Here is an 18,209-nt window from a genome sequence, read left to right on the forward strand (position 1 = left end):
TTTAAGGTTTGCAGCTATTTTATTTACAAGTATACATTTAACACAAAGAAACACTGATATCCAAGCCTAGTTAATAGTAGTGTAACAATATGCATCATTTTGATGATTATTCTAACCAACAAACTACACTGAAAAATTAATGCCAGTAAAATTCTTGGTCATAATATTAAGAAATACAATATATAAATTGAAAATATGATTGCTTAAAATTTGAAGATGGAAGTGAAGCCATTTGCACAGGAGTCAGAGTTTAACATAATCTGAAGGGAAAGGCTCCAAACCAACTGTTTATCTTTCAGGTTAACAGAAGAAAAAAAAATTGGAAAAAAAAAAAAGGAAAAAAAAAAAAAAAAAGAAGCATAGTTTATCCTTAAAGATAATGGGCAGTTTTGCTTCTTCAGGTAGAATGTATTCCCAGTGTTTTCAGGTTCTGCAGTGGAATTACATTACTGAGCATGAAGACTTCCCTTGTGAAGCTGCCCCATCGATTTTTTCTGCCTCCAAAATTATCCTCTTAAAAACATCAACGGCAGTCTGCAAAGAGAGAGCACACATTTAGGAGGGAAGGAGGGACTGCCCACTTACTGAAAGAATAACTAAAAAACGTTAGCAGTTTTACCAACTACATCAGCAGATAAACGCACATCCAATGCTTATTCCGAAAGTGAGGAGGGCAAATGCAGTAATTTGAGTTTCAAAGGGAAGTGCAAACCCCCATCCACAGCAATCCTCTTCAGGGAGGGCAGGCACAAACTGAGCCAGATTCACAACAGAGCTAATAACTGTAATCACCTTACTTTGCATGGCGAGCCTGTCCTGAGCGACTGACAGCACAGAAGGTTTGGATGCTGTGCTGCTTTGGAGAATAAACCAATCACTTTGCCCTCAGTAATCTTTAAAATAATGAATAATTTCAGAAGGCAGCAGATTTTTTAGCTCTCAACACTGACTTTCCACAGCTCAGTATGAGGGGTGACTTTACTACTCTTGATTTTCTCACTGTCCCTGTGAGTAAGATCCGTATTAGACACGGTGCAAGGACACTAGCAGAAAGCACAAGCTGAACTGTCACCAATATTAAGCAATATCCTTTGATAAAGTCCTCCTGAGAGAAAAGGAGTTACATTTTAAATAGACTGAACTGCATGACTAGAGCTTCAGTGTGTGAATCTTCAGCTTGGAAATGGTCTCCTGACCATCTCAGACTAACATTTGATCCAACCTCTGGCCATCCACTTATGGAATTCCAGGCACAGGAAAGAATATTCATGATATAAAAGCAGTCATGCTAGAAAGAGGATAAAAAGGGGGTTTTGTTGGTTTTAATCAGCAGGCTGAAGAGCACCCTGTGATTTATGGCTACATATTCTGATTTAACAGATGTTTTTCCACCTCCACAAGATATAATTCTTAACTGGATCACTTCCAAATTAATCTCATTGACTGAAGCCCCGCAGCAATCTTAACAAGATTAGACTTAAAGTTTCCTACATTTATATTGTTTGTGCACAGTATGATTCTGGAACTATTTAAAGTACTTCACCAGCTGGAAAATAGGGTATTTCTCCATATAATGCCATATAATGGAGTCTCCTGGAATCCCAACAGAACCTGACAGAAGAGGCTCGTTTAGTTCAGTAATGATACAACATATTTCCTGAGCAAATTAAGACTTTAGGAGAACTATGGCCAGGACTGCAGTTGCTATCAAACTGCTTCCACTAATGAAGAGCTTCCCTTAATCAAAACCTGGTGATACACTGATTTACAAATATACTGCACCACTGTTTCCTCAGAGTTGAAATTTTCAATGGTTTCATTTTCATACATGAAATCTTTTTGCCCACGTTTCACAGCACCCATTAAAAAACCTACACAACTTACTCTGTCAACCAAAAAGCTGCACATTCTCTAAGATGAGCTGTTTGAAGCACTAAGATGTAGGAGTTCACAGGGTTTGTTAATTCATTTCACAGAAAATACGTATTCACTGGGAAGGTTTAATTACTGTCCTACAGCGAATGCCTTAGAATTTGTAATTCAGCTCAAACGTGCTGAAGAGTTTTAGACTGAGCCTTTAAACAACACAGGAAGATGTTTTGTGACAAGGAATAAAGGATGCAGCCAGACTTTATATGCATCTGCCTCCATATGTCCAATTATGGAATGTGGGTCACACCTAGCCCACTGGAAGCCATCTGGCTTTTCCCTCTACCTTTCTCCCTGAGCAAACAAAAGCGATGCCAGCCTGGGCAACACCTGCTGCCCACAGAGCCCAGCAGTGAGCAGGGGACACCAGAGGCTCAGCTGCTGCTGCAGATGTGCCCTCGGTGTGAGCAGGATGGCAGCTCAGGAGGCAGATTCCCTGCATGGGTAGGGAGTTGGGAATGTGCTGCCAGGAGGCAGCAGGAAGGTGCAACCACCCAAATCCAGCCTGCAGTGCTGGAGTCACCCTTTGGCAACTGTTTTATTATTTCAAAGAGGAAACTCTCAGCTGCTCACACTACTGGTTTATCCTAGCACAGAACTGGGCACAGGAATTTGAATAATAGCCAGGTAAAAGAGGGTTGTTTCCCCCATCCCTTGCCAGTTCAAACATGCCAGATCCCTGGATTCCAAACTACTCTGAAGCATTTACTCAGCAGAGTATCTTCTGAGCTCCAAGACAAAGCTGCCCTTGAAAAAAGCACAACCAAGCAATTGCTTTTTAAGAGAGCTCCATTTTGGTAAGAAGCAATTTTTTTTGCTACTTCCTTGCTCCTTTTGCAATTTACCTAATGCATTTTGCATAACTGGATGAACACAATTTAGTTGTTTGTTACTACCTAAATTCTTCTAGCTTCACCTGGGAAGTATAAGTTGGCTTCCAGCTTCACTTGGGTTTAAGACCACTTTGGATTCTGGTTGTATTTCCAAGAGTGATGTTATTGCACTGGCATTAAGATGAAGCACTCTACCACAGCCTAGGTGACACTGTGTAGGGAATTCCACAAGAAAGGACTTGAAATTCCTGAAGTTAGCCAAAGCAGTGCACGTCTGGTAATAATTAAGCAGCTTGAGAAGACATGACAGTAACAGCCCAGCAGTCATCTCAGAGAAGTCTTTTCCATTAATGTCAGGATTGCCTTCCCAAAGCCCAGGGATTTCCCTTGATGACTGATGTGCTGGTGATATGCAGGCTCCTCCCAAAGTCCTGCCAGGTCACCCAGCTCTGGAGGAGCTGGCACATACTCAAGTCTATCTGACCTTGAGAACTCCTGCCAGCCACGATCATTTATCATCACTGCAGCTTTAATCTTTGCCTCTCTCACTTTCCATCTACTCCAAGTCATGCTACTTCTGGGACATGTTATCTTTTGATAACTCTTGGCAGAATAGGCATAGTTTGTTTAAGTTAATCTATAGAACTATTTTAATTGCCCAGTACAATTGAGTTATGCTCCTTGAACTCTCACAGATGCTCCAAAAAGGATTTTCTGGGGGGCTGGGGGAGGCAAAGCAGGAAGACAGAAAAGGGGGAGAAGAGCCTTTGCTATCAGGGACACCCCCTCTCCTCACCACTGTGAAGAACATCATGTACACAACCAATCTCAGAGCACCACACCAGAAATTGTCACATTTCTGCTCCAAATCCTCCAAATACAGATGGGCTTGGTTTCAGAGAGAATTAACAGATATATGCCCAGTCAAGAAGCTTTGAACTCTGTGCTCAAGTTCCAAATCCCTCATCCAGTTTAGCTGATGCCTTAAGCATAAACCAGCTTTCTGTTAAGCAAGCAGAAGCTGAACACTTTTGGAAGGAATTTGGAATTAATCTGGATAGTCAAGTTACATTTACAGTACCAAGCCAGTACAGGTGATTATTTGGATGAACTTCAATGCAGAAAGTGCCAACAGACTTCTTTTTCCAGTAATGTTGGCTTACGTAAAGTGAACACTCAGTACCAGGAAAATGACAACACAGCTTGTTACCACATTCAAAACAAACCCTTTCCCCTGCCCCCAGACTAGACACAGTTTTGGAGGAAGAGAAGATGCCCTGTCCTGACAGAAGTCTATGTATCAGCTCTTTCGATTCTGTCAGGTTAGGATTTGGAGGAGAAAACCTAAATGAGTTCAGAAGTGCTCCTGGTCCAACTCACAGGCAGGGACATTACAATGTGTCTCCTCTTCCCCCAGCACCCCACAGCTCCAGACTCCACACTTGGCTCTCAAAACTCAATCTTCCACCTCTTCAGAGCTGGAGATGTGTGAGAAGACTGAGGCAGCTGTGCCAGTGTTGGGCTCCTTCACACTTTATTCCACACATCCCAACCCTCCAAAGGAAACAACTGTACCACAGAGCCTGAAGGATGGTCACATGCTGCAGGCATCCATCTCAGAAGTGACATCTGATCTGCCAGACTTCTGAAGCTGGACAAATTTACAAAGTGTATTATATAGCAGGCATGAAGCAGGAATTGTGTTCAGGCACCTGCCTCTAACAACCTGCTGGTAAATCCAGAGGGATGGAATTTACAGCAACCTGTGATCACGATTCTGAAGGGTCCTGCAGAAAGGAAGACCTTTGACAGCCAGAATGCACAGGACTTCTGAATTCTTTTGGTGGGATTTGTACAGGATTTTGAAAATCTGACATCCAATTGCCATTTTGATTTCCCTGAAGGGTACCACATTTGATATATAAACTCCAGCTGGCAGCTTAATACAGGAGCACAAATACGTGGCAGTACAGGGGATTTTGCCCGTGCAGCAAGTTAACACACAGGACATACCAAGTGTCCTACAAAGCTTGTAGCTTCTTTACATAAATAAACATGATTTTTTTCTTCTTGGTTCAAGAGCAATACAAACTCTAGAAAAGTTATCAATAAGATATTCTTCTGCTGGATATGAATTGCTGTGGTGCTGCACATTGTGAACATATGCCAAATGAAAAAGAGCACAGGCAACTGCTTTGCCTAATCCAGAAGTTATTTAAAATAAAGGGGTGGAAAAAAAGATCAGACATTTTTAACAGGTTTATTCTTTACACTGTCAATTTAATTTCCTTTGGTATGCATTTGAAGCTCTCTAGCATACAGAGAAGATACTGAGAAATTTCATGCTTCCATCATGCCAGTTTTGACAAGGTTAATGCAAGCCTTAGCCAGAAACAGAAATCCTGATAAACTAACTCCAAGTGTTCCATATCTGGTGGCAAAATATAATCCAAGTTTTTCTCTCAGGGAAAAAATCCAACTTTACTCAATAACTTGCAGAATTGTTGACCATAAACATCAGACAAAATGATCATTGCACCATTAGAGAGACTGAGCCTGCCCTGCACCTTAAAACACAAGGTTCATCCTCTTACACCAACTCACTGCTCTGGCAGCAGTGACTCCTGTTTAAGGTAACAGACCCTCTCCCACCCACCCTGTGGATGTGAGTTTTAATTTGTCACTGAGTGTTCTGATATGTTCAGTGAAGCTGAACTTTCAGTTCTTCACTTCCTCCTCCCATTGACAGTTGCAGGGAAAAACTTGTGTACATAAACCTGAGTGTAGACAGCCGTTCTGCTTCCATCTACACAAAATATCTGTACAGTGCATGCAAATATTGTAGCTTCCCTTATTGAGTGAAACTCTGAGTCATCCATTACACTGCTATTTGAATAAAGTGACTCTTGAATCCATTACCTGATTTTCTTTAGCAGAAGATTCCAAGAAAGCTGCATTCCAGGATTCTGCTAAAGCTTTCCCTTCTTCATAGCTGATCACCCTGATCAGAGAAAGAAAAATGTGTTTCTTATAACTTGCAGAAGAATTGGAATCTGATATGTCAAGAAATACCTCAGGAGTACCAAAGCACTTAGGTGCATTGTAATAGGAATGTCTTGTGAAGTCTGATCCAAAGCATTTGCTTTTGGCTGCTGTCAAATGCACTTCTGGGCCACGTAAAACTGCTCTGTGACCCAGAACAGCAGTTGTCCCAAAGTATTGCTTTGTTTTCATAATCTGTAATATCATCTGGTATTGCTGCTGTGACAAATACACTTCTGTTACTTACTTTGAAAAAATCCCAGAGTGTTAAATGACTGTCCCTGGAACCTCACAGCAAAAATCAACATTACAACAGAAGTTCATGGTTTGTAGTTCACATTCTGGACACAAGTCCCTTGCCAGTAACTCATTTTAACCTCCAATCTGATTTTAGCTCTGGAAAGCCAAGAACAAACCCAGCGCGTTGCAGCCACAGGAATGCGGGCTGCTGCCTTGCATTTCTCACATTCTGGAGTTCACATACCGTTCCATATGCAGGTCTTTTTTATTTCCAACCAGCATAATGGGTATTCTGTGAAAGAAAGTTCAGAACTTCAGAACAGTTACAGTATACTGAACAAAGCACTAGCAACATGCCTGCAATGAAATGAGATGAAAGTGTCACTACTTACTGGACTTTTCCCACCATATCCAATAACTTGCCATGGATAACTTTTATCACTTCAAAACTGCAAAATAAAGGGATGAAGTCACACATGCACTCTGATGTTTATCCTCAATACCCAATACACAAGCAATTAAATGCATATGTAGGTTGTGTTTAAAACTTAGTCTATGTATGCACAACTACACAGATGCTGAAAGTCTTACCCGTTTGTGTAACAACAGCAAACTGGTCCCAGCAGCAGCAGAGACCAGCCTGAGCCTACCCTTACAGCCTCCCCAGTTATGGTATTTGCAGAAATAAGTAACATTACCCTGGACTGATGCATCTAACACAGAATCATCCCAAGTCCCTCCCACCTCTCATCTGGTTTGTATATGCAGTGACAAATTTAACTGCTGCAGTCCAACAACCCTGGATGAGTATGTCAAATTAAAGCAAATTGAAAGAAAAAGTAATTAGTTAGGCAAGCTCCATCATTGTTTTTAACAAATATTTAGTTCATACATAATGAAGTTTTATTTATGTAAAAGCCAAAAGGAGACAAAATTCTAATTTTCTGTGGAAAGTGAGTAAACTGATCTGCAAGATGGCAGTAAAAGAGTGATTATTCAAATACTCTTTGTCTGTTCCCCTACCACGTAGGTGAAGTTTGGATGACAGGAGGTAAGAAGCAGTACTGTAGAATATCAAGTCAAAAACCTCACTAACAAAATCCACTGCATTTGATATTCAGTACTTTTGAGAACAAGCTATAAACGGGGTTGAAGAGCAGATGTTGCACTCCTCTGGTTACACTATGGAAAAAATGCTGGTACATGAAGTGCACAATTTGGATTTAAGAGAGACTTAGGCTCAGGGATGAGACACACAACTGGACAACAGAAAAGGGACCAAAACCTTTTCAGTTTCCAAGGTTGCTAGCTGCAGGCAGTGTCTTGACTTGCACTGCATTTCAATTAGAATTTAAACTCTTAAAAATAGAGCAGCACTCAAACACACTTCCAGCTCAGAGCAATCAAAGACCTGGTGCCTAAAAACACCATTCAAAGCAATAAAACCTCTCCCTTCTAGAACAATAAACTCTACCACATTTAAGATGGATTTTCTGTCAAGCAGGTCAATTTGTCTGACTCCAGCAATAATATCTGAGACTGTGTGGAACACAATGCTTCTCCATGCTCAGCTAATAGTTTCAGTGTATCCTATGGAGAAAATGAGTTCTTTGTAAACAGAAGCATGAGTTAGTCTGGCACAAATTGCTACTGGTAACTCAAGAAGGATACTACAGATTACACTGTGGAAAACGTGGAATCAATGAAAAATGTGAAATCAATGAAAGGACTTTAGGGACATAAGGAGCTTATGCTGAAAGAGTATTAAGGAAATTCTAGACTTGAGAACTCATCTTGGATGTTCATAATTATTAAGAAAATAAGAGTTAAATGGAGCTTGGCTGTTATAGAGTCAAAAGGCATCACTACACACAGAACTATGTGACTCTGCAAACTGAAAGAATAAAAATGCTACCAAAAAACCCATCTGCTACAGACCACAAAACTGTTTCTCAATCTGAAGCAATGGGAAAAATCTTAGCACCCTACCCACAGGCTAACTGAATCCCTAGAACAGTACAATCACTGTTTCCTTTCCCCTATTAGGTGTGTTGTTTCCAGCTAAGCCAGAAAATCAGCACAGCACCCTGGCGAGTCCCTGCCTGAGGCTCCCCTGTACAATGCTGCCAGGTGCTCTTGAACCTGGGCTCTCCATGGCCCCACTTTGGGTACCATCTGCTTGTCTGAGATTGTTCACAACCTTCCTTTTTTAGTGAAAATACTACAAATAAAAAGCTGATCCTTGTTAACAGACCAAGGTGGAAACCACAGGAGAAGTGCTATTTAAACTCCAACACAATTCTGACACAGAAACAAGTTGCTAAGAACTGCCAGGAATGAAACTTGACCAATTAATGTTCTAGAAAGCTTTCCAAATTAATAATGTTGAAATGAGCAAGGACAAAAAGGAACAAGGAGTGACCAATGTAAAAATAGCACCATCACATCAAGCTGTGAAACTGTGAGATTTGGAGACTAAGAGGTCCCTTCCAGTTCTGTCAAGCAAATGGGTTACAGAAAACAGCTCAATGTGTGAAATACAAAAAAAAAAAAAAAATCCCATTACTAACTGTCAGATAAATGTGTTACACAAAATCATGGAACTTAGCAAGATACAAAATTGGAATTTAATTAAGCTGAACTAGAGCAAAAGCCTCCCAGTAACCTTGCTGCTGAGAGCCTGGGCATATAAAAAATGTAGGGCATTAGCTTTCATTCAAGTCCTATTTAAACTTCCCACTGGAGGTTAGCAGAGTAGCTGATAACTTTAAAAAGAGCATTTCTATTAAGTCTGCTGTCAAAGCTCTCACCCAGCTGGATCAATATTTGGATCAATATACAAGTTTGACAGAAGTCAGGACAGATGATGACTGATCTCATTGTCTGGGCAAGTCATAGAAGCTACCAGAGTATTGTGGAAGACCTTTCCTATCACCTAAACACTGTCTTGATAAAGAACATAAGGAATTGAACAAGACAGGATCATGGACACTTTGAAATTTTAAGGAAGAAACAACAACAATAAAAACTTGGAATAAACTCATCAAGATTAAAAACTGATGAAAAGACATCTGACCTACAGCCTTAAGTTAGTCTGTCTTGTATTTTTACCATAACTTGGTTTAACTGATTGAATGCTACCACAGAAAACATGTTCTTCACATTTCTTCACCTGGTGAGCTCAAGACATCATGAGGGAACAACTGGAGTGGCTGAGAAAGAACACATCCTTCAGCTGCCAAACAGGGAACAGCACAGGTTGCAGGATCCCCTGAATGATGGACAATGGTTTCAGTCAAAGGCACTTCTGTCCTCACAGAACCCATTTATCAGTGAACTTTTTTGTATTTGCTTTAGGAGTGGAGCATTGGCTACTTAGGCAGAGAATACTGACTCCTATTTCATACAAGTTACCCAGCACCAACAACTGAACCTCTCACAAAAAAACCCAGACCCAGAGAGAGATGGGTAGTTTAGTATCTCTAGACAGACATAAAAGCCTAACATGTGCTTGTCCTTCTCTACTTCACAACTGAAGATGAAAACCAAGAATGAAGAACTGTGAAATCTGTTCAACATTAAAGACCTTGCAAACAGCAAAAGTTTATAACCCGACTATATCCTTCCTTTGAGAAGGAAAAAGAGCCAACAGGCAAGTTGCTTTACCTGTATTTTATGACAGCCTGTCAAAGAGCTTGAAATGACCAGTTTTGTTTGATTCAGAGGAAAATACATGAAACACTTCAGCACTTGTAAAAAGCTCATCAACTGCCTTGAAGTAGAAGGGAAACATCAACTTCTCCTGTACTTGATGAGACTGAAAGGTCTAAAGTCTTAATCACTTTCTTCAAACAAAAATTTCAGAAAATTTCAGCTGACCTAATAAAGATGTTGTACAACATTAGAAAATCAACACCTACTCAAGGATAAGCAGTATTTAAACAAAGCAAGATGACCAGAGGAAGGGAGGAAATAACAGAAGATGACAAAGCCACACAAAGCTTTGTGTGTCTCACATGACTCCAGGTATGATGGACTCTGGATAGGCAACAGCAAGGACAAGAGGGACACTCTGGGACAACCTCCAGGGAGGATTATTTGCTGCAGCATGCCAAGAGAGGGTTTACAGTCCAAAAGCCATCTATTGCTGTTTATATGAGTATTTCTGTGGTTAATCAGGACAGTTCAAAACAAGAAGTCAAAGGAATTTCAGTACTGTAAGATGCTACAAGGCTGAAGGAATGATCTAGCAACTAACTGGTACTTCACATAAATGTACAGTGCCCTTCAGCTTTGTATTTATGGCTGCCTTTCTATCTGAAACAAGAGCAATGAACTCATTTCTGAAATGATCCTTTGTACTACTTACACCTCAAAACAATGCAGTTTAACAATCTCATTTCTTACATGGTACCTTGCACATTAGTCTGCAAAGTGTCTGTGACATTTGGGTCTGAGGGGACATTTTTGAAAAAAAGCCTTAATATTCACTCCTACTATACTTCTAAAGGAGAAAGATTAATTGAAATAATCACACAAAATACAGCAGAGGCAGGAGCTAAACCCAGAAAATATTTAAAGAGAGGAACACAAACAGATTTTATTACCTTTTTATTGACGTGACTGAATAAACAAGAATGTAGCCATTGATGTCTATGGAGTACGTCTGAGGAAATATGGAGTATTCATCCTGTGGAAGGAATATTGCATTTAAAATTAAAGGTGCCACAGTTCAGACCTTGATGCCACTAGATCACCATCAGGTAAGTTGGTAGTATCTCTAAGACATTTTGTGTAGGTAGTACTTTCAGAATTTTTTCATCATAACATCACAAGCAGCATCTTTACCAAACCTAGGGAAGGCTAAAAGTCCATCTGTATACTCTACAATTTAATCTACAGCTTTTATGGTTTATTCCTTCTAAGACTATGGATGAGCTGAAGCTCTTCCCAATCCTCTTATCCTGCTTAATTATCTGTTTGTATTAGTACAAAACATCCACTCTGTCCCACCACTAATTAGCAAATATGCGTCTTATTTTGCTGGTGATACATTTCAAAATCTTAATTTCAACAGCTGACAACAGGATCTAGCAGTTTGTAATTTCAAATTACACTGATCACTTCTAAATTACCTAAGGAATCTGGTAGGAAGTGAATAACTTCCTAACTTATGCTTATCAAATGCAAAAAATACAGTTATTAGTTGCTTTCTGACAACTGTAAGTTTTCATTATAGGACAAGTGTTTATGTAAATAGAAAACCAGACAAAACCAACCAGAAACTCACTCAGTGAATTTATTACCCCTCTAGAAAAGGGGCAAACAAAACAGACTGATATATTGCAGGCAATGCAACATAAATATTACGAATCCAACGTCAAAAACCCGTTCCAACAGATTTTCCCAGGAAATATTTCCATTTTGACAAGAGCCATACTTCCTATTGCATGAGTTCTCAAATTGTTAAACCTATGCTTTTGAAGATGTTAATTTTAGCTGAAGATCAAATAACCTCTCTCTTATTGTCATGGCTGAACAGATGGAGCGGTGCAACCACATAGCTTAAATCTAAGACACCCAAAAGGAATCCAACTTCCCTCACTGGCAGAAGAGGAAAAACTCTTTATAAATCAACTTCAGAGATCCAGCCAAAAAAAGTTTGAAAGAATAAAACTTGGCAAAAGCTGCCCTTATTTGCTTTTATTGCTACACACTGAGGGCAGCCCTCCCCCATCTTCTCTGAAATGCCAAAGTGCCACTCCAGTTGGATGTGAAATCCCAAAGTCAATACTCAGAAGGGATTTGAGCTAAGTCTGTGTAAAAAAGGTGAAAGTGCAACTCTGTAGTGGCTTTACTTTACCTGGAAATTCCCAGGACTGCCCCAGCTGGAATTTGGGGTTAGGTAAGATTTCCTTTTACACCCCTCTTTTGTGACTCTGTATCAAGACCCGTGCTGGACTGAATTGCACAAAGCTCAGTAAATAACCAGGGAAGTAAAGAGGCACAGGACAGAGAATGAACACCAAGAAAAATAAGTGCCATAATCTCAACTGTTCCTAATTAATGACTTTATTTTTAGCTTGTTAGGAGATGGAATGAAAGCTGCTCTGCTCACTGCAACTTACGGGTCAAAATAAGAAATCTGTCAAGTGATAAAACAACATTGCTACAACTTTTCAAGCTGTAGCTAGGTTTTCAAAAGTATTTAACAAATCTGCAATACAATTCTTGCTGTATACATGAGGACTCCCTATGGGCCATTAAGCAAGACAGACTTGAGAAAGAAATCTGTCCAAGCCACACCTTCCATAACCTAACATCATCTCCCCCCTCTAACCAGAAATCAAAATTCAAATGGTTCCATGAAGAATTAAAACTGAAAATAACCACAGGCTGGGAAAGAAGCTATTTAGGTTCCACAATACTGTATAACACTAAATCAATCCTCAGAAATAGAGATATGTTAGTGGTGAGTCACACTGCCTTCCCAGAGGCAGTTTTCTCCTCAAAGAGGAATTTTTCTTTTATCACTACACTACACAGTCAGAGCTGTAATGCATGTGCACTTACAGAGGCACTGAGTGACACCTATGGAGCTTGTTCTGCTGCTCACACTCCTCAGCCTGCCCCTCTCTCACCCTCTCCTCTGCAGAGCATTCCCCATCCAGCAATCCTGTGGCCACTGTTGTGCTCAGACACCTCTGAGTGATTACACATGCTGCTGATGAGCACCAAGGGCTGACACCATATAAATACAGCATGGCTATTCCCTAGTCACACAGCTCTCTTCCAGGAAAGCAATCAAACATACCTAGAAAGTTACAACCCCTCTGAACAGTCTCCCAGCTATGAGCAGGTATCCTGCAGCTTTAAAGCCTTAAGTACTGGCAGCATATTTTACAAGACTAACATTGTTTAACACTACTCATAGTTTGGAAAAACCCAAAGGCATAGGATGAGATCATGGAAGGCAAGAGCACATAAGCAAAAAAAAAAAAAAAAAAAAAAAAAGGATAAAAATACAGGGGTCTAATTAGTGGTCCCTGATGAGTTTTTCCACTCATATGGAGTCTCTCAAAAGACACAGCACTCTCATGCATGGGTTCAGCCAAGCAGCAGTGTGTGATGAACCCCTGTACCTGTAAATAATGAACACCTGCACTTCCCAGAGCTCCCCAGCACGCTGCAGGACACGTGCTCGCTGTCTCCTCACTCCCTGTCATTACGTGGAGCTCGGATGCACACGTGAACCATCACGTTAAAACACAGACAAACTGCAGCAGTTCATTCCTAACTCAGTAAGTGCCACCTACATGAATCTGTGTGCTGCCCATGACTGCTCCATGGATACAAGTCATGGTGGTGTAGCTGGAGCAGACAAATACGAAAAAGCCATGAAAAATTTCCCCATGGTTTACTGGAGCCCCATTTTTCATCTAAAGCAAGACTGCTCATTTACTCTGTAAATAGCACACAAGCTACTGATGAACTTTTGGGCCATCAGAGTTAAGGTAGTTTCCTCTTCCCTTTTTTTAGGTACTTATTCAATAGATAGTGAAAAAAAAAAAAAACAAAACAACCCAGTAACAAAACAATAAACCAAAACCTTTCAATAAACACTACAGAAAAAGTTCTTTAGTGACTAAACAAGAAGTCAGTATCATTTTAAAGTTAACTTTCACCTCTGAATGCACAGTCACTATGAACTTAGCTCAACAGAAATATCAATACCTGTTGTCATAACTCAGAAAAAAGATTCAAAGAAAGATAACTTACCTGGCCAGCAGTGTCAACCAGCTGAAGATGATATTCTTGGCCATTCACTGTGATCAGTTTTGTAAAAGCTAGAACAAGAAATACATAAACAGGTCAGAATTACACACAAGAAAGAGATCAGAAGTCACTCATCTGTGCTATCATCAGCCAAAGCATGAAGAAATGAGCAATAAAAGGCTTATCAGATACTGTTTTTATAACTAGTCTATTGCAGCTAGCAAAACTCAGAAATTGAATTTAAGAACTCAGATGTCAGATGATTCTCACTCTGGATACAGCAGCGTATTCTTTGCTCTCTTAAGTAAAAGAGGGAATAAGAGGAATAAAAAGGAGGATTTACATGCATTTCTCAAAATCCAGACAATCATAATTTAACACAAGACACATAAATTCAACTGGCATCAAAGCTAAGTTTTAACTTATTATTGGGTCTTCTCCTTGCTTTCCAGACAGTTTAGCAAGATTAATTTCCTAAATGTAAATACCATGAAGTAAGTGATCTAGATTGAAGAAAGGAAAAATCTTTGGGGGCTAAAACACACAGAACTTATGATTATATTAAACCCAAATGATGACAATTAGCTAAGTTCACTATGTTGCTTTCACATTTGCTGTAGCTACCAGCCTATGCAGTCCCCAGCCACAAAGTACAGTCAGTCCCTGAAAGTGATGAGAATTGCTGCTCTTCCTTGGATTCATGAAATGCCAACGTGCTGTGAGCAGAGGAATCTTACCCAGTGTTTGTGTTATGCAACTGCAAAAGCAAACAGTGCCACAGCTCCTGCAGGAATAATGTCCCAACCAGAGCACACAAACCTGGCTCTGGAAGTCTCGTATGGCCTTTGAGACACACTCCAGAGACCATTGCTGGACAGTACTGATACACTGAGTAAAGTCTGTGTTATCCTCTAGTTGGGGTGGTTTTCCCAACTAGTAACGGTCCTCAGAAACCTCATCTGCCACTGCAGAGATGAGCAGGGAAACAGAGTCAGATGAACAGGTCACTTAGGTGAGCTGAGTTGACCAACAGCTTCCCAAAGCTGCACAGCTGAACATTCCTGACCCCGCTGGGCAGTCCCTGCCCACGCCTGAAGTAGATGGAGTTGGCCAACTTTCCTCCTCCCAGCCAAAGCTTGTTGCTCTGTCAAGTCCCTACAATGTGAGCATTATCTTGAATAAGTGGGCTGAAATAGCTGAAACTGGCGGTTTCAACCCACCTAATAAATCCAATCCCTGAAAAAAAGGAGCAATTCAAACAGCAAAGCCAACCTAACAGTGTCTAAATCAACAGTGTATAGTGTACCTATAGTTTCCACTACAAAATCAGCAAATGACATTTGAAAGCCTCGAAGAGAGCTCCTGCCTTACCCTGGTTATTCCCTAAGAAAGTTGCTTTAGCACATGGGCTGCCCTCAGATCAGTGTGGATGATGTTGTTATTGCTGCAAATAGCTAAAAGTTTTAGGTTATGAAACACAGATCCACAATGGCTCTTTGCCTTGGATGAATGCTATGATGGGGACAAGCTGTTTGAACAGATATTAGCAGGCAGTGTTGCTATATACAATATCACTGCTTGGAGTCAGAGCGTAAACAGACTCCTCTGGAGACACACTGCATTTACAGGTGTGCAAGTAACAGCCTCTCCAGTCTCTTGACACTTCACATACACATCAAAGCATCTGCAGTCAAAGTAACTTCAAGGGCATCATGAAGCTGATATTTAAAAAGGGACAGGCAGCAGTTTTTTCAGACTATTCTAGAAGCCTAGAAGAGACACAGCAATGATGTCATCATTGTCATTACTGGAAGCAGAGTGTGACAGAGACAGGAGAAGGGAAACAGTGAAGGAGTCAGCACAGCCGGGTGAGGAGAGCTGTTAGTACAGTGCAGAGCCTTGCAGCACTAAGCACAGCCCACGATGTGAAGACAAATCTGCTTCAATGAAGTCACAGCTAATGACTTCCATTTCTTTGCTGAAGCTTTTAAAAATCATTCCTAGTTAAAAATTTAATTTGGTGAAAAGCCTGGTCCCCTTGATCCAGCCCAAGTGTTCACTTCCAATTCCATCACCTATCATTGTAGGACTTCTGCTGTGCTTGTGCACAAGATAACAACAATACAATCCCTGCACAATTTGGCACTTCCTGGTAGACCAAGGACACTTTTCAGCAGACCTGACCTGACATTAAATCATAACGTGAGCATCTCCAAAGCACTGCTCATCAACTAGAATATGGATTTTAGAACAGGACATTCTTACACCTTGCAACACTTAACTCCAGTGATCATCACTACCTGAAGATCAAGCACATTGCAATTAGACCAGCATGAATGAAATTATTTGCTTGTGCAACTCAATGACAGCTGCTGTGGAAACAAGCCATTATGCTAAAAAACAAAATCCCAAACAGTACCAGGCAAAGAAATGCAGGCCTTTAGATCAATAGTGATACTGAAGAAAGGTACAAGAGTGCTATAACATCATTGCCATAATATGGCTGGTAGCTAAATACAATCACCTCACAAACTTTTCTTGCTTACCACCTCCTTGGTGGCATGTCTTTCTACTTGCCTGCCATTCCAAAGTCAATGGCTGCCACTAATCTACCAGGACACCTTTCACAACACTGAAATGTGCCATGCAAGAGAGCTATTTTTAGTTTTCCTCAGAAACCTCACTGGCGCCCATTAGAAGGCTGCTCACCAGCAGCTCCAGAGAAGTACAGTTCACCCTTCCAGTGCAGGTTTCCAAGGCATGTGTAGAAGTTTAGCCTTGAAGATTCTCTCCCAGACTCATCTAAACCTACAGGTGCCCCCTCCACTACTAGTAGGGGTCCTCCAGCCCTCTGCCTCTTTCTAATATGCATTTGTATTAACATTTGTATTAAAAAACATGGGATGGAGGTAGGAAGCATGGGGCAAGATGTTTCTTTCCTTAGGGAGCTAGTGAGGCTATTTAGGGGAGAAAGGAAGACCACAGAGCTGTGAAATGGTGCTAGAAGGCCCTCTAAAACTGCAACAAAAATCAAAAAGCAGCCAGGCAGGCTTTGGAGGACACATTTGAGACCTGGGCAGTCAAGTCATCTTACTTGCAACACAAGACATCCCTGCAAAGATGGTGTGGGTGGAGTTAAGTGCACATCTTCATTATCTGTTCCTTCTGACCTATTTGAGTTTCAAATTCAGGTTCTAGTTTTCATTCCTGTAAAAACTGTTGCATTTTAATTTGCACTGGTCTTAGATCATGTGAGCTGATCTACCTGCAGAGCCACCCTTTGTGGACACCCAGCCCAGTGTCCACAAAGACCCTCTGCACAAACTCTTGTTCTCCAAGGATCTTTCTTCTCTTTCCAACACTCCTTCAAAGTAGCAGTTCCACTCGTTTCTCAAGGTGGCTGTGTCAAGAACAGCCACCCACTGCGATGTCACTCCCGCTGAATGTTGGGATAGTGAGACAGGGAGAGTCTCTTTCCTGAAGCAATTATCTCTCACCTCCACTGCTGTCACAAAAGGATACAAGTTACTCTTCCTGACACAGAAGTTTGGTACAAGCAACTGAATTCAACATGCTCCTTAAGTGTAATAAATAAACTTTTCTGGTGCTAATGTAATAGAAGCAAAAGAAAACGTAGCAGTGAAGTTGTCCTAACCTTCATAAACAATAAGCAAAATCTGATGCACCTTATTTTCCCTTTATCACTTCCAAAGGCAGAGATTTTCATACTTAAAATTTATACAATATTAGGTCTTACTCCTATTGCTCAAGGCTTATAAACTATACAACTTGTTCCTGTAAGAACTTGAATACAGCTTGTCTTACATACAATTTAGCTTTGCTGTCAACATTTTGTGCAAGTTTTATTATTTGAGGACAAAAAATATAAAGACTACATTACCAGCAGTACTGCTGCTTTCTACTCTTTCTTCACTGCTGGTAGAATACTTTATTAACAATTTTCTGGAGACAAAACAGAAATCACATAGGCCAGACTATCCTTTCCCATGTACGCTTTTCATGTCCAGGTTTTGTTACATGTGTAGACCCAAACCACCACATGAAACTGAAAAGGTTTTACAGCTTACTATAATGCCCTGGAAAATCCCAACATTCTCCAAAACTGTCCTTAGTATAAGAACCTGGACTTTTCAACCTTTTTTGCCAACACTGTCCACCAAATGTGAAATCACGAGCTAGGAAAAGTCTAAGAGTTGCTCAGGTACTTTGCATCTTATGACCCTACACAGAATCAGAAACACAGCTGGGAGTGTCCAAAGACTTCACTGAACAAAGACTTCTGTTTAGAGGAAAAAAAAAAATGTATTACATTCTTAAGTCAAAAGAATTATTAGCACATCAAAACTAGTTTCATATATGTCTTTAAAA

The 18,209-nt window shown here is 40.5% G+C and overlaps 1 protein-coding gene across 1 annotated transcript in view; it reads right to left on the bottom strand.

Moving 5' to 3' along the window:
* Positions 1-18,209, bottom strand: part of RHEB (Ras homolog, mTORC1 binding) — a 38,285-nt gene continuing 20,076 nt past the window's right edge. The window contains exons 3-8 of the mRNA XM_053948576.1: positions 13,824-13,891; positions 10,652-10,734; positions 6,437-6,493; positions 6,289-6,336; positions 5,682-5,763; positions 1-534 (exon numbers count right to left, since the gene is read on the bottom strand). Of these exons, the coding sequence (XP_053804551.1) occupies positions 442-534; positions 5,682-5,763; positions 6,289-6,336; positions 6,437-6,493; positions 10,652-10,734; positions 13,824-13,891 (431 nt within the window). The 3' untranslated portion in view covers positions 1-441. The remainder of the gene's footprint in view (positions 535-5,681; positions 5,764-6,288; positions 6,337-6,436; positions 6,494-10,651; positions 10,735-13,823; positions 13,892-18,209) is intronic.

Source organism: Vidua chalybeata, chromosome 1 (assembly GCF_026979565.1).
Source record: "Vidua chalybeata isolate OUT-0048 chromosome 1, bVidCha1 merged haplotype, whole genome shotgun sequence".
NCBI classification, from domain to species: Eukaryota; Metazoa; Chordata; class Aves; order Passeriformes; family Viduidae; genus Vidua; species Vidua chalybeata.